A 23315-nucleotide genomic window follows, 5' to 3' on the forward strand; every position below is an offset into this window, starting at 1 on the left:
GCTTAAGTTCTGGAGTAGTTTGTCAGGGATATCTGAACAATAAGGACAATATAATGGTTCTCATTAATGACTGGAAACCAAAAGCAGTGTTTTTGTCTGAAACTCATGTATCTGAGGATATTTATTACAGTGAGTTGTGTATTGATGGATACAAGCTGGAACAGTGCGTTACCAATAATAGAAGAACTGGAGGAGTGATGGCATTGATAAGGTATGATGTAAAGTACAAATTAAAGAATGTATCTTGTGTACAGAATTATGTATGGATGTTGTCTGTGGAGATAGTGCTATTTAGGTCAAAATATCTATGTAGTGTTCTATATCATCCTCCACAGTGGAAAATGCTAAATTTTTGGACTATTTTTCAAATTATTTGGATGAACTGAGCGATTTCACGGGAACAAACATTATCATGGGAGATTTTAATTGTGATTTGCTAAAAAATACGTTTTATGGTGGAAAGTTATTGAGTATTGTACGCAGAAATGGATACTACCAAACTGTTAAGTCACCCACTCGAATTACAGACAAAAGTGGAACATAAAATACATCTAACACCAAGAATTAGCGATCATAACATACTGTCAATAGAAATAGAAAATACAAGCAACTACGTCCTATTGGAAGTAAATTACAGATGCATGAAAAATTACAATAGTGACCTACCGCGGCAATCGCTTCTTGAAACATCCTGGAATAATAGTATTACAGATGTAAACATATTGGCTGGTACCTTTGTAGATAGTATATCTAATATAATAAACCAAATGTGTCCGAAAGTAAAATTGTATGTTCAACATAAATTTCAAAACAAAAAGTGGATAACCCCTGTGATAAAAGAAATGATGTATCAAAGAGACTGGTTGTATAAAAGAGCGGTACTTGAACAAAATGATGATACATGGCGTGCATACAAAAAAGAGAGAAATCGCATTGTAAGCTGCATTAAATTAGAAAAAGCCAGATATTTCAAAGATATTATTGATAGAAATAAAACAAACTCTAAAGAAATGTGGAAATATGTAAAAAGGCTACTTCCAAATAAAAAAGGTATACTTCCCGATGAGTTGCAGTTTGGCCAGCGAATTGTTTCACTTAAGCAAGACATAGCTAATGAATTTAATAGGTATTTTATAGACAGTGTTCAAAATATTTTGACTGGAGAAATAAATCAGTTTAATACCATAACTATGCAGGACCTAAAAAAAATAATAATAGAATTAAAAAATGTGACTGGTGATGAGTGTGGTATCTCAAAGAGTGTGTTGATTGATGCCTGTGCAGTTGTTGGAAATCGATTGTTGGACATTGTGAACACCTCCCTTACGAGTGGAATTTTTCCGGAGGCATGGAATACATCAATGGTGTCAAGAGTTTAGACCAATTAATACCGTTCCAGTTTATGAGAAGGTTCTTGAGGTTGTGGTGAAACAGCAGCTGCAAAGCTATTGTGACGTAAACAATATTTTAGTGCCTAAACAGTCGGGCTTTCGCTCCAAACATTCATGCGAATCTGTCGTCGTTAGTGTCTGCGATGATTTCTTGAGGGCCTTGGAGGATGGTAAATTTGTGTTGGCTGTATTTTTGGATTTTTAGCGTGCTTTCGAAACAATAAGTAGAACTAGACTGTTAAGAAAATTGTACAAAATGGGTATTCAGGGAACAGCGTATTTAACAGATACGGTACAAAAAACGAAATATAAAAATTGCATATCTGATTGCATAACTGTAGAACATTGTGTTCCTCGTTGGACAATTTTGGGACCATTGTTGTTTCTTATATACATAAACGATATTGTAAATATTTTAGATGATACAAAAGCGGTATTATTTGCGGATGACACTATGATTTTTATTGTGGGTGAAAATGTGGATGAAATGCAAAGAAAAATGAATGCCGATCTGAAGAAAGCTTTTGAATGACTGTGCAATAATAACCTTTGTATAAACACGGACAAGTCAAAATTTTGTATTTTTGGTAAACGACATAAATTGAGTACATTAAATTTCGACGTAAACATTTATATTAACAACAAAAAATTAATTCATGAAAACGAAACTAAATATGCGGGTGTTATATTTGACTCAAATTTGACGTTTCATACACATGCCGATTTCATAATGAATAAATTTCCTAAAAAGATTAATTTTATATCTAGAATGGGGAAAAATTTGTCAATTGACACCAAAATCTTATTGTATAACAGCCTAGTTGCTCCCCATTTAGAATTTTGTTCCACACTTTTGTTCAAGTTGCCTAATTATAAATTAGAGCAATTGCAGATTGTTCAAAATAGAGCCATGAGAAATATACTAGAGTGTAACAGATATACGCCAATTCAAAGCATGTTGAGTGTTCTTAATTTCTTGTCTGTAAAACAAAAAGTAATGTTTAATGTCTATGTATTTATTTTTAAAATTAAACAGCAGTGTGTTCCCAATTATGTTTGTGAAAAAGTTACCTATTTCAGAGACATTCATTCTTACAACACAAGGAATTGTGGTAATTTTATGTTAAGAGAATGTTATTCTAGTCATGTACAAAACTCTATATTACATAAAGGCCTAAACCATTTTAACAATTTACCGCATGATATTAAAAACTGTGATACTCTGTGTCTTTGGCTTTTGGTTTCCGTTTATCTGGAATTTTATATTTTATATTTAGAATTTGTATTTTGTATTTTTTATGTAGCATAATGCTAAATAAAGATTATAATATAATATAATATACAATTATCCTGAATATGTAACAATAATATTTTAAAAAATTAAGTGAATTCAAACCACTTTTCTGTTCTGTTGATATTTTTTTTTTTACATTTTTTTTACAATTTTCTATAAAACTTAATATTTTATTTTAAAATCTAACGGATGAAGGAAAATTTTTTAAGAGATGGCCTCAATATTTTTTTGTCATCATACCAATTTTTCCTAATTTGTTGAACGTCGACTTGTATAGATGTTTATAGAAATGATTTGTTAGAAAATGACCGGTTTTATTTCCTAGGAGACTTTTTCGCGAGTTGTGGGTGTGTTTAAAGGCTTGTTAATTTTTCAAAGAAACTTCCACAGGCTACTGTAATGCTTTTTACAAAACTTCTGGATTCTTCCTGCGTCGGTTTTTGCTGAGTCGAAATTGCTGACGTTTCGTCAATCATCCTGTTGGCTTCTTCAGAGCTTGACTGAAAACTGTTTTCAGTCAAGCTCTGAGGAATCCAGAAGTTTTGTAAAAAGCATCATCAGTTAAACTTATTAATATATTAGAATGATAAATACAAGATAAGAGTGTACACCGTATTACAATTATATTCAATTGTATTCAATTTTTGTAGAATTCTTTGGAGTTCTTCGCTTAATTCAGAATTCTTTGTAATTTTTCGTGGAATTGTTAGAAATTTCTTCATACTGTAGACAGAATTCCTTTACGGTTTACCCATCGTAAAAATGTTACTTATAATGATTTTCCACAAACTTACACACATAGAAAATGGTCAGTGATTCAGTGATATTTTTTTAAATTCACTCAATTTTACATTCTTGTTTCTTTAACGGTTTATATGTTTATTAGTTTTGTTTTAACGCATTCGAAACTTCTAACATTTTTGCAAAAAGTGCAACTCTAGGAAATACAGAAAATATGAAATATTAGACAGAGTATTATTCGTATAATAATCATTCGAATCAGTGATTAGTACTAAATATAGCACTGAATGTGGCCTTATTTTTAGTAAATTATCACACATCAATTTTTTCGAAATTTCCGAATTTGTGTTTCTGCACTTCAAAAAAGGTAACAAGAAAATAATAAGATTGAAAAAACGCATAATAAAGGGTAGTCACAGTTTCATATACCGTAATAAATCACCAGGTCGCTGCGGAAGGCCTGGAAATCGGCTTACAGGCTCATACAAACGGCCTAATTCAATACTGAAATACGATAGGATAATTTGATGTATAGTAATTTAAGTTTTAATTTGAAACCATAAGAGATAAGAGCATCATTAAATTTGGTATAGTTGCTGGTTTAAGACCTTTTAAATTTCAAGTTATCCGGACCAAGTAGCCCAAAAAACTAAACGCTGCCAATTTACCATGCGGCGTTTTGTCTTTTGGCTGCCACCATTAACTTCTTTTTATGACTCTATATCTAAAAAAGATTCGATTGGTGTTATTCCATTGATTTATACATATATTGCGGCCTTGAGGTGCCACATGATGACGCTTTTACTAATTGTTATATTGTCGCCCAACTTTTATCGAGCGGTTTCGCCAAACGCATGAAATTATGAACTGCATTTAAATTTATTATTTAGAAATGCAGGCGATAGTAAAATAAATCGACAAAACCTAACTTTGTTAAAACATGTTTAAATACTAACTCATTGAAACGCAGACACAAGTATTGTGGCATCGAGATATATACGATTCAAATAAAATCTCCTAAATTTATGAGAAACAAATAAATAATTCAGGTTTTAGTGATAAACGGAATTTATTAATTTTATTAATTTATTAATTGGAACGTGTTTGATTAGAGTTCCGTGTTTTTATATGATTGGACGAAAAGATGGGCGAGATCCGTACTCTTCTTCAGAAACTGAAATCTGGACCGAAGCTACAATTTTTGTAATTTTGTTTGGTAATTTTTCAACTTCAAACATACTATAAACCTAACTATTATAAATCTACTTTAAAGCTACTGTATTTAGAGTTCCCTTATTTTTCGAAAAATTGCCTGTGCAGAGAGTCAAAAATTTATTTTTTTTAATACTTGTGTGTGACGCAGAAATTTAAGAGTTGGAAAAAGGTGGACAAGTCAAGCAAAACCGTTCGCACGGAGTTAGTGTTTCAGTAGTTACATTTTTCTTCTTAAAATTGTCCGAAGATTCAGGTTGTATATTCATAACGATACTAAAATTTTAATTTTACTTTTTGAAACAGATATGTTCAACAGAAACGTGTGAAAGCTGTAGAAGCGGAGTCCAAATTGAAACAGGTCTACATTCCTAACTAGTGAGTTCGTATTAAATGTTGAAAGTTTTGCAACCGGAATGTTTAACATCCATTTTCTAGCAACAAGCCAAATCCAGCTGCCCTAAACAATAATAAAGGCATTTTAAATGGGAGCAGTAATGGGAATACAGACTCTGCAGTATCATTGGGGGGTAAAGCCTGTGAATCGTGTAACGGTAAGTCTTACTCGTCATTCAAATACTATTAAATATAATAAGTTTTTTTAAAATATTTTTTCTAGTCACCGTGTCGAGTCAGTGGTACGCGTGGGGTCCTTCGCACATGCAGTGTCGACTTTGTCAAGCTTGTTGGTCCTACTGGAAAAAGTACGGTGGTCTCAAAATACCAACACGTTTCGGTGACGGTACAGACTTTGAAAATGGTGGCAAAAAACGATCTAGCAGTGACGTTGAAGACGAGAAATCAGTTGCCGGGCACAGGCCGCATCGATGTAACATAGGTGGTTGTGGAAAAGGTGAAAAAGCGTAATATTCGGATTTATTGTAACTTTATTTGACCTGTTTTATGGTTTTAGAGTTCAAATTGAAAGCACATTTAGGGAGGCATTATGCTACCGCTCATGGTATCGCGGTTAGGGCAGGTTCGCCTAGGCCGGTCATGAAGACGCGTACAGCATTTTACCTCTTGACGACTCCCTTGACAAGGTTGTCAAGACGACTTTGTAGGCATATAATGCGGCCACGGCATGCAGCTCGGGCACCATTCTTCCCCATTAACATCCAAGCAGTCAAACAGGAGTGCAGCACACAAATGGTAATTAGGAAGATTAAAAATTATTGTGTTTTTATTTATAAAATGTTCTTTGCCTATGAGTTGTTAGAGTTCTATGAAAAGTGCTGGGAAGCTAAAAAAGAGTTGGTTTTCAAATTTTAGGAAATGCATGCACAGTTCCCGAAAGCACTATTTTCAACTACCTATATACTAATTTATAAATAATTCTACAACTTTTTTTAGAAAATAATAGGCAGTTAGCCAGATACCTTTTTTTCAAGTTTGAATGTTTCATGGTGCTCGTTTTACTATTGTGACAACCGTATCTATTTATCTTTATTAAGCGAGATACCGAGTAACAGTGTAGAAAAAGCGATTGGCCGTATATCCTGTGATAAATATTCTACACTGCCATAAGTTGTATATCTCTTTTTTTATTTCAGGCTGGTAAATCATTGCAAGAACTGAGGCAGCTGTTAATTTATCGAAAAAAAAATCGAGGAAGTGTGACTGCTATAGCTACCAGACTGGGGCGGCCAGGTTCGGCCACACCCCAGTGGTTGATTCTGACAGATAAGGTATTTTTTTCTTTTGCACTAATAACAGCCTTAATTGTCTTTTCTGTAAATTTGCGATTATGTTTTCGTAAACATGAATTTTTTGATGTGTAGGCATTGTTACCACAACCTGATGTAGTCGCTTTTCCTAAACCTCCAAAAGCCCCTGACGGAAGTTTACTGTATGAAAGGGTACCAAACAAACCAGAAGCAGAAAAGATTCCTCTTAATAATATATCTCCCTCACTGAAAAGGAAGGCCTATGAAGAAATGAATGGTATTGATAGTAAGTATTAACTTGGATTGAAAAATATTGGATCTTGTTCAAAATTTGAATGAAGAAAAGAAAAATGTTAATTTGTGTTTAAAAGGATGCAATTAAATAATATATAACATTGTAGAAGATTTTGCTGTTGAGAATATACAAATGGTATGTATAAATTGTAACAAATGTTTATTTTTGTTGGCTTCTATTCTGACTTGGATTGGGATGATGGTAAGTTCACATGTTTTTTTTTTGCTGTAAAACATCACTGTGCATGGCAGCTCATTTATTGGCCCTTTTGTGAGTTATAATCTTAATAAGATACTTGATAAATTCATCAGAAAAGATGTTTAAAATGTAATAAGTGATGATATTTTTAACAAAATTATTTAAGATTGCTCAAAAAAAACTAAGTTTTGTGACATATTTTGAGGAAGTGGTGAACAGGTCTATGCGAGTTCTTCTCTACATCTCTTTGGTACCGCCTTAGACTGGAGTATGCATCTGTGATTTGGTCTCCATATTATGCCTGCCATATAGATAACTTTGAAGCCATTCAGAAAGTATGTTTAAGATCTATAATGGGTATCAAATCAAATACAGGCCTTCAATATTGATACTCTTGAAACCAGAAGATTCCAGAGTGATCGGTTTTTTCTCTTTAAGATTTTGAGTGACTGGTGTTATTGTCCAACTCTTTTGCATATTACATAAGCTGTGATGTTCCGCATACGTTACCAATATGCAAGTTATGGAGTTTATTCACCCGTTACTAGAATGTTGAAAGCGTGCAACTGTCCTTGATCTTTTTGTCGGAAGCCTCCGCTCAATTTGTTCTGATGCATTCCATTTGAGTGTTTCCACTTAATTCTTGTTTGTTGTTCTTGTTTTATTCTAGGTGTTATATTGCTACCTTTCTCTATATTTTCCTTTAATAAATGTGAAAGTTTTGTAAATTTAGTAAACCACAAATAAATAAATAAATAGTAATAAAAGACAATATAATTGAAGAAAAATGGCACCATTTGTCAATGTCACCATTTTGTAGAGCCTTATTGAAAGACAATTGTGCTCCGAATATTACCTAATATACCGGTTAAAAATCGTTAACATATTCAAGGGCGCGAATTTTTTCAATATCTATTTTACTCATCATGATGTTTTAAAAACAAAACACATACAATGTCTGCTATGACTACAATAAACTTGTAGGCCATGCCAAGATAGACAACGTATGCACAACCTAATTTTATTACTGGACAAGAACAGGCATTAACACACGTTTTGTCGTGTATGGTCCTTATCTAGTTGTGTGCGAACCCACTCCATTTAATTTTATAAAGTATCCATCCAAATATCGCTTGAAGACTTTGGTAATTTCTCGCTTATTACATTACATTATATCATTAACAATATAACAAATGAACAATGATAGTTTAAGGTAAGACACCAGGCAGCAACCATTATATCAAGAATTTTTGCCACTTGTCATATTGATCATTGACTATCATCTTGCATAAAATAGTAGTTGAATTGTAAAGATAATTTCCAATCTTCTTTGATGACAATGATCTTGGAGTTATTGCTTTCCAATTTGTCACTACAATATTGTGTCAGTATAACTAGTCTAAGGGAGAAGCAAAATAAGAAAAATTTGGAAGGAAAAAAAAATGTGTTAGTTTATTTTAATGACTCTTACACCTTCAAATATTTGTATTACAGGTGCACTAATAAACCCGCCCTCCACAAAGAGGATGACTAAAGAACCCGTGCAGATCGCACGTCATCCAGTGCCTGCTGTGATGGGACCTATGGGCTCAGTGCCTCTTACAACTGCTACTTCTGCTGACCAGTACCAGGCCATGATGGCCGCTGCGCAGGCGCAGCTGCCTCCAGGCTTGGTGTCCCACGGAATGGTTCTTCCACGGCACGTCTCCCACATCAATGGTAAACCAAAAATAGCACAAATGACCCGCACAGGATCAGGCAGAAAGCAAGTTATCAGTTGGATGGATGCTCCTGACGATCTCTATTTTAGGGCAACAGAAAATAGCAAGTACGTTTTTTTTTTTTAAATAGTTTCTTGTTATCAGTTTAACTAAAATGACTAAATAGAGAGAATTTCCATTCAACACAAAAAATTGTTTCTTAGAACCATATCAAATTATTTTCCTTACATAGGCTTAAAAATGTTCTTATTAATGCATATTGTAGTACTCATTTCTCGAATATAAACGTTATTATTGTTATTAAAGAACTTAGGGAAATAGATATCTAATTGTTGGATATTTTATTTTCAGAAAAATGAGGCGACATGTGTCTTTAACAGACCTACGTAGAGCGGCGAGAAAACCCTGGAGGCCGCTTAAAACAAAACTAGTTGAACTGCAGGTGGTAGTCCTCGATTGACAGTAATTGAGTTTGTAAATAAATATTTTAGAATGAAGAGTGCTCAGTGTGCTACTGCACAATAACGATTAAAAAAAATAGGATTTTGGACTTGATTTACCCTTTTCTTATAGCTCTCCATTAGAAACATTTTATTTCTTTTAATGGTTTAAGGTGGTTTATTTATTTTTGAATACAACTGGACGATATACTTTGTGGTCAATTAAAACTAAATAAAACTGTATGCATCGTTTCAAATATTTTTGGAGAGACGTTTTTGGAGCAGTTTTGGAAAAGGACCTCTTTGAAACTTTAGTTGCTCAAGAACTACTTGGTTCACATTGGACACAGTTTATTTGTATTTAAGTAAAATATTTGGTTCCTAATATGTAGACTATTTTTTCATTGTTTTCAATTCAACTTCACTGAACAGACAAATAAGAAAATAAATATATTACATAGTGATCCTTAAATATAATTTATAAATACATTTTGGGACTGCAATAGAGTTATAACTAGGCAACTCCAGTTATAAAAATTTGTGTCGTATGATTATAGCGATAATCTGCCAATAAATTTTGCAAAGAGATGAGAAAAGTGGAGGGTCTCGATCGCTTGGGCCTTTTTGAGATAGATGAGGCATGGGCTGTGTAGTATTGTTCTTATGTCGATTGAAACAAGTAAAGACTGCATTAGTACATACAAACCACTGTGAATAAGAGCTTTTTTCTATAGCCCTATTCTGGCTTTTCTAATTTGTTGATGTTGTGTTAAAAATATTTCTTTTGTACTTTACAGTTACAGCAGCCAAAAGTCTTCAGTAACATTGAACTTATTTGAAGGACATTCAGTGAACAAATAAAATAAAATCAGTCACTGTACCCTGGTTTAATCAATCAAGATTCCATAATTCCCTTGTTTTAAATTACAAAATATCTTTTGTATATAATACTACAATTGGTATTTTAGTGTTATTAATTAAACAATAAGAAAACTAAATAAATTTGTACCTTTTCAATATAAACATTCCATATTTGGATACTTTTGTGGAGAGGTAATAATAATTGACATCCTGTTCATATGTCTGACGGCTAAGGAGAAAGGAATTTGTATTAACAAATTCTGAAAAATTCTCTGCCTAACAAATACTAGTCGCAACGTAATGTGGGGAGTTTCGACCCTATTTTAATTTCATCAATTGAAAAATGATATTGTTTTGTAATCTACGAGTTATAGCAAAAAATACATAACTCATTTTTCAATAAATATTGTTAAAGAGTAAGATTTTTCAATACGAACATGATGCACACTAAAAATGAAATTTTAAACTAAAAGCCAACAAATTTGTTTTCTAAATTATAAGTCAATTTTCAAAGTTGTGGAAATTAACAATTAGTTGAGATACTTGCATAATTTTATTTTTAATATTTTAAATTTGGTAATGGGTACAAATTTCTGCTATGATTATCGAACAGTTTGAAGCGGGCCTTCGTAGCAAAACATCTTGATATTCAACTATGAGAAAATTTTCGCATATTATTTGTTTGAAACATCTTTTCGAACTTAGTTATTTAAATTTAATAAAATTTAACAAATGTGCATCCGGTTTTAAGTTTTCCTCCAAGCTTGTTACAATTCTCAGCCAAAAATTCTGTTAGCAAATAACACAAATGAGAAAAAAAGTAATTCGGTGCTAAAGTTGTAAATCTAGATCCAAATCCGATCACCTGTAGCAATATTATTAACATATTGTAAACATGATTACACTTTGCGCGTGAAAGAATGGAGTGAAAGAGTAAATATTTGTGATTTAATTAATAAGTACACACAATTTTTGTCGTTAAATTATGCAAGTCTATTCATAATTTTTTTATTTATTAAGAACATTGTTGTACAATAAACTATACATACGTAACTGATATATGCACTTTTTTTTTTCTTTAATTGACCGACAATTTTTCCCTAATTACGCTAGGACTAGGATCAGCTACAAGTGAGTAAGAGTTCTGATTTATCTTGTCTGTTTTGTAGGTGGTAGCCAATTAATTGCGTTAAACCATTTGCATCAAATTAGGACTTGTTCTAATTTCAGTGACTTGGTAACTTATCTTTTTATTGAGAAAGCTTAGGTTGGACGGATTTGAAATAGAAATTAAAAATTAATATTTAAGAATTATGTGAAGTCAAGTTTTATGTGGACATGATAATTCAGATAATCAGTGCAGTCAGGTTAGGTTATTTTTCTATTAGTGATATTTTGTAACTTGCTAAGTTATTTTTTAATATTTTATTTGTTTTTATTTGCCTACAATCTAAATCACAAATCTATGTTTTTCGGTAACCGTCAGTCACATTTTCGTCGTAACATTTTTTTTATAATTTGAAGACCAATATTCAAATCCAAACCATTCCACTTTTTAGATGAAATGCAAACAACCGGATTTAGAGGCCGTTTTAGGTTTTTATCGATTCAGCAAAATTCATACAAATTTGCATGTAAGTATCAGACATCAGGCGTATCCAAAACTTTATGACGCCATGTTTGGTTTTGCATGAACGTTCCTGGTTTATGGGTGATATCCTGTGGGTTCTTTTGCAAAATATACTGGAACCTAAAGGGTATTTTTAAACAAATACCAAAAAGGGCCGAATAGTTGTTTAAAATAAGGAGTAGTTTATTATATATATGTTGGATAAAAAAACAATCATTAAACAGATATCACGCTACAAGTATAGCGGAAAACGGTTTTTATTTTTTATATTAGAAACGAAAATAGATGAAACAATAAAATACTACCGAGATGTTGCAAAAAAAATATTCGGAAAAAAAAATTAAGTGCGTGTTGTCAAACAATTTTATCCTGTACCAAAATTTATCAATTATTTTCTAAACAATTACAATTTAAAAATAGTCTATTAATAAACATTTGCAGGCGATAGAATTTCAATATTAAATTCCTTGCGTAAATCGGGTAGATAAGCAGCGCATTGCTGTGGCCCCTTACCTACCTCCAATCCAGTTTGGTCGAATGGCCTTTAGATTTTGTCCCGCAAAAGCGGTTTACTCTATTTAAAAAAGGAGGAGCGTATCGGTTCTCTCTCTCTTTTAAACTGGTCGTATTTTGTATTGAAAAATAATAAGAAACGCTTTAAAAAGTGACAGCAGCCCATTTTTTTTGCATTGCTTTAAATCCTATATATTTTTGGAAGTGGTAAATTGCAGGGGACAAAATAGTTTCTAAATAAAACAAAATTAAAAAAAATATGTCAATGCATACATTCGCCCTTAAATTTAGAAAAAAAAGAACGATAACAGTAGTCTAAATTAATCTCCTCCACTACGGTTGCTTTTAGCCAACGTTTATACAACATACCACCCTTTATTTTAAACAACGAATCACCCCCTCAAGTTCTTCGCATTTGTTTTGAAACACCCTGTATATCGTCTTTATTATTCGAATGGTGTAAAGCCCCATGACACAATTGTTGACGTTAGTTCTCGTCTGCTTATCAAAAAAAAAATCCCCGTTCAACATAACCATATAAAACGACTGGAAGATTCGCAACATTATATATAAATATCACATTCAAAAGGGTATTGTACTATTGAGACTAGGTATTGTACAAAATGAAATTTTGTGTGCCTGTACTGTTTTTGCTGTTTTTTTTGTCGGTTTCATCCAACTGTAATCCTGCGAATCCCCAAGGTAAAAAACAAATATATATTTGGTTGGCAATTTTTTTTCGGAAATTATTTGTCACTCTATGACTAAAAGTAGCTTATTAATAACATTTGTTCGAATTTTACTCGATTAAACATTATTATTATTATTATTAAACACGCTTCACACTTTAAAAAAAGTTGTTTTCTGTTTTACGCACACTTCTAAATTCTAATTAATTTTTTTTATGTTTTTGACTAATAAACCGATCGGTTGTAATAGTCGACGAAATTTAGTGGACTACAGCGGTCAAATCGTTAAGCAAGTTTCATTTTTTTACCATTTTAGCCTTAGATTTTTATTTTCTTCCGACGAAGATATTATATTATTTTGCCCCATATTAAGCTTTGGCCTTGTAAGAAAGATGGACGAGAGACACAAAGCGAAAATAGAGCCTGAAATTAACCAAAACAAGATTTACAAAAATGTTGATGGTTATTGTTTCTGCCTAATTGACCAAATCGTTTGGTAATTGCGGCATAGCAAAAAATTTAAAAGCAGTTTTAAATTATTCACGCTATATAAAGATTATTCAAAGTATCCTATCTTTTAACACCCGAAGTGTCATTCATGCCGGTTAAAGATTTATGGAATAATTTTTGGATATTTAGACGTTAGACGTAAGCTTGCCCTTATCCTCCCTACTTAAGGCTTCGCTTCCGCTTCGTAACTAAACCTCCCGACCCCCGCGCTCTTAAACAAACCACCCCTTTTCGACAAATGAAAAATCATTAATTCAAATTTTCCATCTGTTTCTTAATTAAATTAAAAAATAATTATAGTAATATAGGTATTTCTGTGAAAGTTTTGCTTATTTTTTGTATAGAGTATATTTTTGGTTTTTCTGTTTTTGTTTTTGTTTTATACTTATTCGTTTGGCATGGATAAGATTTATTATAAAGCGACAAAAATCGATCTTAATATTAGTTTTATCTTTTTTTATCGTATTATGAAATTGTCATGCTTTTTTTAGAACAAATGCGGAATAATTAGGGTTTCGTACATCCACCCAATGGCGCTATTTACATTCCCCTCAAAAGCACGAACCTTGCTTCCCGCTTTTGAAATTTACAAATATAGCTATTATAGTGCACTCACTAACCTGCATTTTGCGCCATTATCTTTGTAAACAACGATTTAAACACTTTATTTAACGAGATCTAGGTATATTTTGAGAAAATATTAAACTTATTGATGATCTGTCAACGGCCATGTTGGTTGTTGAATACTTGTATTTGTTTCATAAATTCCTGTATTATCGGCATACGCAAGGCCATGTGCTTTATGCTAACGATTTCTAACCAAGGGAGTGCGATTGAAAAGACCTCAGTCTCTGACTAATATTGTTTTGAATTCAACATATACTCGAAATCAGGAAAGATGGCGACTACGTCTAAATTATGACATCAGCAAATGCCGTAAGAATATACTTGGTGTCATGGCTAACGTAATCGTAATCTTTCCCGAATTCTAGTTATATGATGGTGAAACAGTGTACCAGAATCGTTAGATTTGATAGCACAAAATTTGACAAACTTTTGTTTCCTGTTTTAGAAAAGCCAGGATACGACGCGACTAATCCACCTTGTCGTGTTGTCTGCAGGTCTAAACGAGTTATGAGTTTTCCAAATGAGAAAAATTGTCATTGTGGTCAACATTTACAATAAATATCAGGAAAAATGGAGCACTACGTCATAATGACGACACCAGCAAATTCCATGATACGCTTCATAATGGAACCATCATCTTTCCCGAATACTATTATATTTAGTTTATCAATTTTTGAATAAAATTTTTTAAATACAATTAAAAATCCACAATATATTTATACACATCCCTAATACGAAAATACTTTCATTACGCGTCGTGATTCTGATTTTTTATTTGGTTGATTTGGAAAACAGACTTGGACAGGGCGACGTCAGGTTTAAATTTCTTTTGAACATTCATTTAATGAACTGAAAATAGGAGATAATATGAACGTAATTTGATTTCGATTTCAAACGTTTATTGATATCATAAATAATAAATTAACGCTCCATTTGGTAAATTAAGGATAATTACACATTGATAAGAACCACTGAAGTGGAAATGCTTCCCAAAGAACGCCATCTGGTGGCGAGGTAAGCAATACAATTAAAAAAAAAACAATGTTGGTATTGTGAATCAAAACAGTCGATTTTGAGATTTAGGGTTGCAATTTCTACGTCACACGGTATATTATCATTTCTATTATATAGGAAAAAGAAAAAAAAACCTTAAAGATGAAGACTGGGAAGTGACCAATTGGAACTCTTTAACGTTAAATTTTCTGTAGGTTGTCTAGGCAGAAGTTTGACTATAAAAGTTGAAAATCTGACGTTTTTCACACAAATAGGTACTTTTCCAGGATCTCGCTAGATCACACAAAAATGCATTTGAAAATTTTATTTATTTTGAAAATTTATTTATATATAGCACATTTTTTAGTCCAATGGATAAATTGAAGTGCAAATAATTGCTGAGGTCGAGTCACTATCTCAAGAATTAAATAATAATTATTGAATCAATTTTAAATTGTGCTGCGTGTTGGTGGAAAAAATTAATTTTTAATAACGAACAAATAAAGAACTAGCAGATGCCCACTTGGTATATGGATTTTTGCAATGGAGAAATGATGGAGTCGTCTAGTACCTTATCGGCAAGTATTTAATTATACACATCTTCTTCGGAAAGAAAGTAACTAACTTTTAATTTGAATGAAGATGACCCTACAAGGAGTCTTCCAATTCTCAACAAATATTGCGAGTCAGCTAGGTGTGTTCAAAGAGTAAGGTGACTATGAAGTTTTATCAAAAAGAATTTATTAATTTTTGTTGTCCCCTTCAAAGTACCCCCACCCCCCTTGTGCCAACGTTTTTTCCACAATTCGAAGCACTTCTGGTAAGCACTTTCTGTTATAGCCGTGAGTTCTTCCAGCGATTTTTTCTTTATATACTCAATTATTCCAAACCTTCTTCCTTTCATAGGTTTCTTGAGTTTTGGGAACAGGAAAAAGTCGCAGGGGCTATATCCGGTGAATAAGGTGGCTGAGGCATGATTGTCGTTTTATTTTTGGCTAAAAAGTTAGACACAACCAACGATGAGTGAGCAGGTGCATTATCATAATGCAAAATCAACGAATTGTTTTTCCACAATTCCGGACGTTTTCTTGGCATTGCTTTTCGCAAACGGCGCATAACTTGAAGGTAATACTGTTTATTGACCATACGACCTTGTGGTAAGCTCTGGTAAACTCGTGATGTACTACGCCACGATAATCAAAGAAAACAGTAAGCAAAACCTTGACATTTGATCGAATTTGACGTGCTTTTTTCGGTCTTGGCGATTCTGGGTTCTTCCATTGGGACTACCAGGCTTACCCATGGTTCGTCACCAGTTTTGATCTTTTTCAGCATATCAGGATCATTATTGATGTCGTTTAACAGCTCTTGAGCGATGTTCTTTCGACGGTCCTTTTGTTCAAAATTAAGCAGTTTTGGAATAAATTTTGCTGCTACACGTTTCAAGCTCAAAATTTCGGAAAAAATTGCCTGACACGAGCCAATAGAGATGCCAAGCTCTTCAGTCACTTCTCTAATAGTGATTCGACTATTTTTCAACACCATTTGTTTCACTTCTTCATCGCTGTATTAACATGCTGGGGCGTCCAGAGCGAGGTTCGTCATCGGTGTCTTCTCTGTCATTTTGGAATAGCTTGTGGCACTTATAAACATTTTCTTTTGCTCGCCATATGCCGTTGTCCACATGTCAAGTGATTTGCAGTACTGTATTGCAGTTTTTATGCAAATTCTTTGTACCATTTTTTTTGACAGCAGAAAATCGCCGAGCACACAAAACACGTTTAACTCTACAAAAAAAAGTAAACGTGCAAACTGGCCGAAACCGTGAATATATGTTCTCGAAGATCGAATGTAAAAGTCACCTTACTTTTTGAAAACACCTCGTACATTAATGACATTATCTCTTAGTAGTCTCAAAAACCCTTGTGGCGCGAAGAATGGACTAAATGAACAAGGAATGTTGAAATGTTCGAAATAGATTTTCTGTTTGGTGGGTATTTAAAGTATAGTAAGTAAGTAAAGTCACTCTTTTATTAAGCACTTGCTCCGCTCGCAAAGTAACCACTATACGCTGGTTACTTTGGTTTCCAGCGAGATACAAGAACAGTATCTTATTTGTATGGAAAACTTCAGAAAATTTATACTCCAAGTTATTAAAAATGATCATCTACAAAACTCGGGAAAACTGTTTCCGACATATGCCAAATTAAATATCCTAACAAGTCTCAAAAATGTCTACAAAATACCTTCTTAAGGGTTTCACCTTGTATCTTAAAAATGAACAGGGGGGATCTTAGTTTATTTCAATAGCAGGACAGAGAATAAGTGGTAAAAATATTGACGTCTAATTTCTCTATTATTTTTTATTTATTATTTTCTGTATTACCCCTTACCCCACCCGCCATTATTAGATTTGTTAATTAGATCATCAATTGTTTAGATGCGCATTATCCGCAATCTCTCTGTATTTATGCTTATGCAGCGTGGGAAATGGTTCTTATTTTTGGCTGCCTGAGTCTTCGAAAAAAATTTAAATTGTGCGAGCTCATTCACTTGCTTCGGAGCAAACGCGTGTAGTTGGCATGGCATATTAAAAAAACAAACTGGCTACCGAGCTTGTGTTTGAGTGTCTACTTGAAAATTGTTTTTAATCTAGTTTGGACGAACAATTTGCGCTCGAATCGATAAGCAAATAGACGCTACTGGTTAAAGATGCGATTTTTGGCCAACGCTCAATATTTGATCATAACCGTTCGCAATTAGTACAACCTTTCTTAATTTTTTCTCAACAAACATGCACCGTTTCGTATAATTTCGTGTAATTTAATCCTCACGTAGCCTGTAAATGAGTTTTTAATAAACACCCTCTTCCGAAAAACTTTTTTTCTCCGATTTCGACAAACAACTTTGTAATAATTGTAAATTAGTTGAGGACTGGTGCGCATGTTTCTGCCTTAACGCGATCAGCGCGTCGCGCCTTCATTTTGAAATTTTCAGCGACCGTTTAAGCTGTGCGAGCGCCTGGAAGTTACATTATACGAATTTGCAATCGTGATTTTTTGAAAACATTTGTGGTGAATTCAGGTGACAAACAGTGCATTCGATAGTTACAATTATTGGTAAGCTTCAAAAAACAATGCGTTAAACGTTGCAGTTGAAAAGCGGAATCGGCACAGTTGAATCCAAAAATAAAATGCTGACGAAGAATATTTCGACTTTTTAAACGCTTTTTATTAATTAATTATTAATTTCCTACGATTCGTTTCTGTTTTTTCTTCTTTAGCTGCATTGTAATTTTGCCAATAATTATGTTATTAACAATTTAATGATAAAAAAACTGCCGCGAAGCAATAAAGAAGGGGGTAATAAAGTTAAGCAATTTTTGTTCATAACAAACTTCTTTTACACATGTCAAAATTTTAAAATAATTCAAATGTAAAACGCAATGCCTTTCTCGATAATAAATAACTTTGAAACGAATCGAGACATCAAAGAGAATAACGTCAAAGATTATTATACACACATGTATGTATAATGATAACGTGTAGGAATGAACAAGCTCGCATACCGGTTAATTTTGGGTGACATTCAAAAGCTAGTTCACAACTTTTTGAAACCTAGGTGATAGAGACATCCTCTTTCTATTCTTTTATAATGGATATTAATCCAGCTCTTTCCTTAAATAAAAAAAATTTAAAAGGTTAAAACCGTATATAACCGATATGTCAAGACTATATATTTTTGCTTCGATTATGCATATAAAAAATAATATATCAGATTACCCTCAGCCCAGAAACGGTCAATATGATTTTAGGGTGAATTTAAATTTGATGTTGCCTAGGCACTGGCTGGTTAAAGTAGTAAATAGCCAGATTGTTCTAAAAGTTAAACTCTATAGTAAACTTCCCACTGAGGTTAAAAAAATATAAAAAGTAGTGCCTTTTAGCAAAAAATTCTATAGATGAATATCTAAATTGCCTCCGAACTTATGCCTGAATTATCTATTTAATTTTAAAACATTTTATATGACATTATCCTATACTGTGCCAATGGAAATAAAAACTTGTCTTGTCTTGTCTTCTAGGGTGTATCCGCCCTTCAAAATCTAATCTAAGTGGATGATCAAACCGTATTTACTTTTGTACCTCTTGTTTATGGTTGGTCGAACGGCAGCAGTTTAACATAGCATGTAATAAGAAATACAAAACTTAATTCAGTTTAAAACAAGGATAATTTACTCAAGCAAAGAAGGCAACGACTCATAAACAAATTGCTTGTCGTCAGGTTTACTTTAAATTTCCTTAAACTCAACAACCACAGCCATTAAACTTGCTCCAATTTTCCCTTATAAACTAATTTGTCCGTATTAAATTCTAACGAGGGTAAGAATTTTAGCATCGTATCCAGAAATTGGCATTAATTTATTAATCGGGGACTTGCTTATTTCGCGTTGAATTAGTTAGAAAGCTGACAAGTATAATCATTTACTGAGAAACTAAAGGAGAAAACTAGAACTTATTTTAATGAAATCTACCTTAACCTTGTAAAGCAAACAAGTTAAGCTTAGCTTAATATTTTGATTTTACTTTAAAAGAATATATAAAATGTTAAAATGACGCCTTAACTTGAAACACGTGAACACGTGAAGTCAACTTGTTTTTGTTTCTTAAAGTGGTTCAATTTTCTGGAGTTTGATTTATTGTGCGGCAATGTTACAACTTAAGCATTCGCAGAAAATTCTATTCTATGTTATAACTATATACGTCATTAGACCTAGAGTCGTACTCGAATGATTTCCGCGTCATCTTTGCTTAATTTTCTTTCCGAATTCCTAAATTTACTGCTTTCCTGCGAGAGGTTATGGATTGGTATAATTCACCTTCCAGTCAATGTTTAAAGTTCCTATTTAATTTATCTTTATATATATATATATATATATATATATATATATATATATATATATATATATATATATATATATATATATATATATATATATATATATATATATATATATATATATATATATATATATATATAAACCTCGCGTATCGGTATTATTATTATTATTATTATTTTAAACTCTTATATATATTTTAACTGTTTCGTTAAATTTGTGTGTATTATGTGTGTGAGTGCCGTATACAAATCATTTTTTGTTGGACTTTTATCTTTTATCAAGGGTATGACTTTTTTATTCTCATAGTTGGAAAAAACCAAAACAATAATATTTCTAGGCACTATGACAAAACCAAATGCTTTTAAAGTATAAACTTCCATATGATGCTACCTCTTCAATTTTAAGATTTGTGTTTGTCTCTTTCTGGTAAGGTTCTTTGTAATTCCGTTGTGTATATGTAAAAAAAAAGAACTGTACTATAACGTAATTTTAGACTGTACCCCTTTCTGAAGAAGGTCATAGAAGACCGAAACGTCAATATATGGACAAACAAAATTTTAACCGCTTTTAATACAAAGACCTATAACCCAAGAACCAAAAGCTAAACATAAATATAGAGAAGGTCTAAGAAAAAACAAAATATAAACTATATATATATATATATATATATATATATATATATATATATATATATATATATATATATATATATATAGTGTTCGAAGTGTTTTCGGAGCGCGAGCATTGAAGATGCCAAGTGAGATTTTGGCGAAACGTCTGCAGGATTCCAGTCGGATGCAGGATTCCAGTCGGAGTTCAACGAGCGAACGGATGATATCCCGGAGTATAGTGTCATCATATATATATATATATATATATATATATATATATATATATATATATATATATATATATATATATATATATATATATATATATATATATATATATATATATATATATATGATGACACTGGGGCCAGTGTTCGAAGTGTTTTCGGAGCGCGAGCATTGAAGATGCCAAGTGAGATTTTGGCGAAACGTCTGCAGGATTCCAGTCGGAGTTCAACGAGCGAACGGATGATATCCCGGAATATAGTGTCATCATATATATATATATATATATATATATATATATATATATATATATATATATATATATATATATATATATATATATATATATATATATATATATATATATATATATATATATATATATATATATATATATATATATATATATATATATATATATATATATTGCATCAAGTAGCACTAAACAGCTATAAACCGATTCCATCACGGGTTTGTTTTTTATATTTTTTTTATTTACCTTCTTTATGCAGGTTTCTTGGTGCATAGAAATCAATGATTATTTTTCCCATTCATGGATTTTAGTCTATTAGTCTAGGCGGCTTTGGTTTCGGGAAGAAGTTATCCAAATTATTCGCGTTCGTATAAACATTAAACATGCCTTGTCAGTGTGAAAAAAAAAACCGAATTGTACTTTTAATCTCTTTGCCTTGTACCCTTTTATTTGTGGGAGCCTTTTCCGTTTTTTTTAAGTTTAATTTTATATGTCTATTGCATTCTGGCAATTGGTCGTTGCTGGGAGCAGACGTATTCGTACATTGTGATTCCATAGTCAATAACTGGCGGGTTATTAAGCCTTTTGTGAAGTGGCTCTATTTCGCCACCGAGTTTTGCGTAAGTTGGGCATGGTAATTTTCATTTTATTATTTTATTCCCTGAACCGGGTAAACCTCCAGAAAGGCCACAAAGAGGCACATGATTCGGTAAACGAGAACGACCAGGGAAATACACTTTTGGACGAACCAATACATACAAAAATTTGTTGCGTACCTTTTGTTGTATACTGTATACTTTACAAAATACCATAATTTTCGTCCAAAAGAGTTCGTACACAGAATAATACCAGAATCCTTAATGTAAATTATTCAATTTATCGTTTAACTACAACTGAAAGAATAACAAGAAATGTTGTAAAACAATAGCAAAACTAAAAATCTTGAAAGAAACTTTAAAGAAATTGTTACTCTGTAGAAGATATTTTTCTGTAGTCTTTAAAAAACACTGCTTTTTTAATACTTTAATGTATTAGTTGCAATTTGTATTAGAATCCGGTGTATTTTCCTTTTTTAACGTCGATTTCCTTTGCGTTTGGTATATTGTTTACCCACCGACCTAGCGTGCGGGAAGCGTCACTTTACCACGTCAGTTTCGTTTCCCACGAATCCGAGTGACTTCGGACATTTCCGGGAATTTACCGCACGGATTTGGGAGTAATCGGATGTTTTCGGAGATATTTCTCACGCTTTGAATTTTGAAAATATAGTATGCAACAAGTGCAGTAAACGGCATTTGACTTACGAGTTTATTTGAAGCGCAGCGGAGCGAGTTTTTAATAAACGAGTGAGTTAAAAAGTTTACCGAACGTGTTGCATAGTATACTAGTATACTTTTTCTACGACCGTTAGTTTTTGGGTACATTGTCGCAAAACAACACGAATGCATTCACTGACATGACCGTCAGAATTGACAAACGTCAAAATTCAAAGCGTGGGAAATATCTCCGAAAACATCCGATTGCTTCCAAATCCGTGCGGTAAAATCCCCGAAATGTTCGAAGTGGCTCGGATTCATGGGAAACGAAACTGACGTGGTAAAGTGACGCTTCCCGCATTCTAGATCGGTGGGTAATTAGGTATTTTACAGAGGAGAGTAGAAAAAGTGTATTAAGCACCACGTTCGGTAAACTTTTTAACTCACTCGTTTATTAAAAACTCGCTCCGCTCGTGTCAAGTAAACTTGTTAGTCAAATGCCGTTTACCGCACTTGTTGCATAATATAGTATTAATTATCATTAAACTGTGGGTAACGAAGCTGACGTCCTAACATGATGCTTTCCTCGCGCTTGATAATTGCATAATTGAGTATTTTAGAGGAGAGAGTAGAAAAAATATTTTTTGATATGAAAAACTTTTTTTATTTTCTATTCTAAAATTCCCAGTTATGCACTGATCAGGCATACGCAAAGCATCGTTAACAACGGTCGGACGTTTGCGGTGCTTTAGTCACGGGTTTGGAAGCGATCGGATGTTTTCAGTAGATTTTAGCAATGTTGCTCTTACCGTTGCCAATTTTGATGGTCTTGTTACAAGTCACTTAGTGAATAAATTCGTTCTGTTTTTCAGTTACTCTTTTAGTGTCATTTATCAAACTTATTCCATTATTAGTAAGTTTAACATTTCAGCCAAAAGCATCCCACACACAAAGACTTAATCCATTGCTGGTCTTTGTTTTTTTGCTCTTTGGCTGTACCAGCAAAAACTGTTTGTCAATGACAAAAACCTTTCAACTTATCCACTGACTTTGCCGCCGCTGTGTCTGGATATGATATAGCTAACATTCATCTTGACAAATACTTTGTATTCTATAACCACAAATGCGCGAAAGACTGGTTATTGCAGAAAGAATCTCTCAGCAACCATGTAAATTTTGTATTTTTTCTGACAAAATTGCTATCTGCATTAGGATTACACTTTTTTGCCATATTCAATTAAAGTTTCTCTTATTCTTCAAATGTTTGTTGACGTACTCATTTGCTTCC

The 23315-nt window shown here is 32.7% G+C and overlaps 2 protein-coding genes across 4 annotated transcripts in view; both read left to right on the top strand.

Moving 5' to 3' along the window:
* The window catches only part of LOC132708125 (metastasis-associated protein MTA3), a 31537-nt gene extending 20664 nt beyond the window's left edge, over positions 1–10873 (top strand). For 2 of the 3 annotated variants that reach the window (XM_060680255.1, XM_060680270.1), the window contains 9 exons: positions 4945–5016; positions 5077–5192; positions 5258–5491; positions 5552–5790; positions 6192–6326; positions 6420–6591; positions 6772–6801; positions 8293–8626; positions 8871–10873. In XM_060680255.1, the coding sequence (XP_060536238.1) occupies positions 4945–5016; positions 5077–5192; positions 5258–5491; positions 5552–5790; positions 6192–6326; positions 6420–6591; positions 6772–6801; positions 8293–8626; positions 8871–8979 (1441 nt within the window). In that variant the 3' untranslated portion in view covers positions 8980–10873. The remainder of the gene's footprint in view (positions 1–4944; positions 5017–5076; positions 5193–5257; positions 5492–5551; positions 5791–6191; positions 6327–6419; positions 6592–6771; positions 6802–8292; positions 8627–8870) is intronic. The other variant, XM_060680262.1, reaches the window with a different exon arrangement.
* A 6924-nt stretch (positions 10874–17797) lies between these two features.
* The window catches only part of LOC132698753 (lutropin-choriogonadotropic hormone receptor-like), a 30330-nt gene continuing 24812 nt past the window's right edge, over positions 17798–23315 (top strand). The window contains exon 1 of the mRNA XM_060664987.1: positions 17798–17901. The gene's annotated coding sequence lies outside the window, so the exon portion shown is untranslated. The remainder of the gene's footprint in view (positions 17902–23315) is intronic.

This window comes from Cylas formicarius, unplaced genomic scaffold (genome assembly GCF_029955315.1).
Source record: "Cylas formicarius isolate icCylForm1 unplaced genomic scaffold, icCylForm1.1 PGA_scaffold_10__41_contigs__length_53128322, whole genome shotgun sequence".
Classification (NCBI taxonomy): domain Eukaryota; kingdom Metazoa; phylum Arthropoda; class Insecta; order Coleoptera; family Brentidae; genus Cylas; species Cylas formicarius.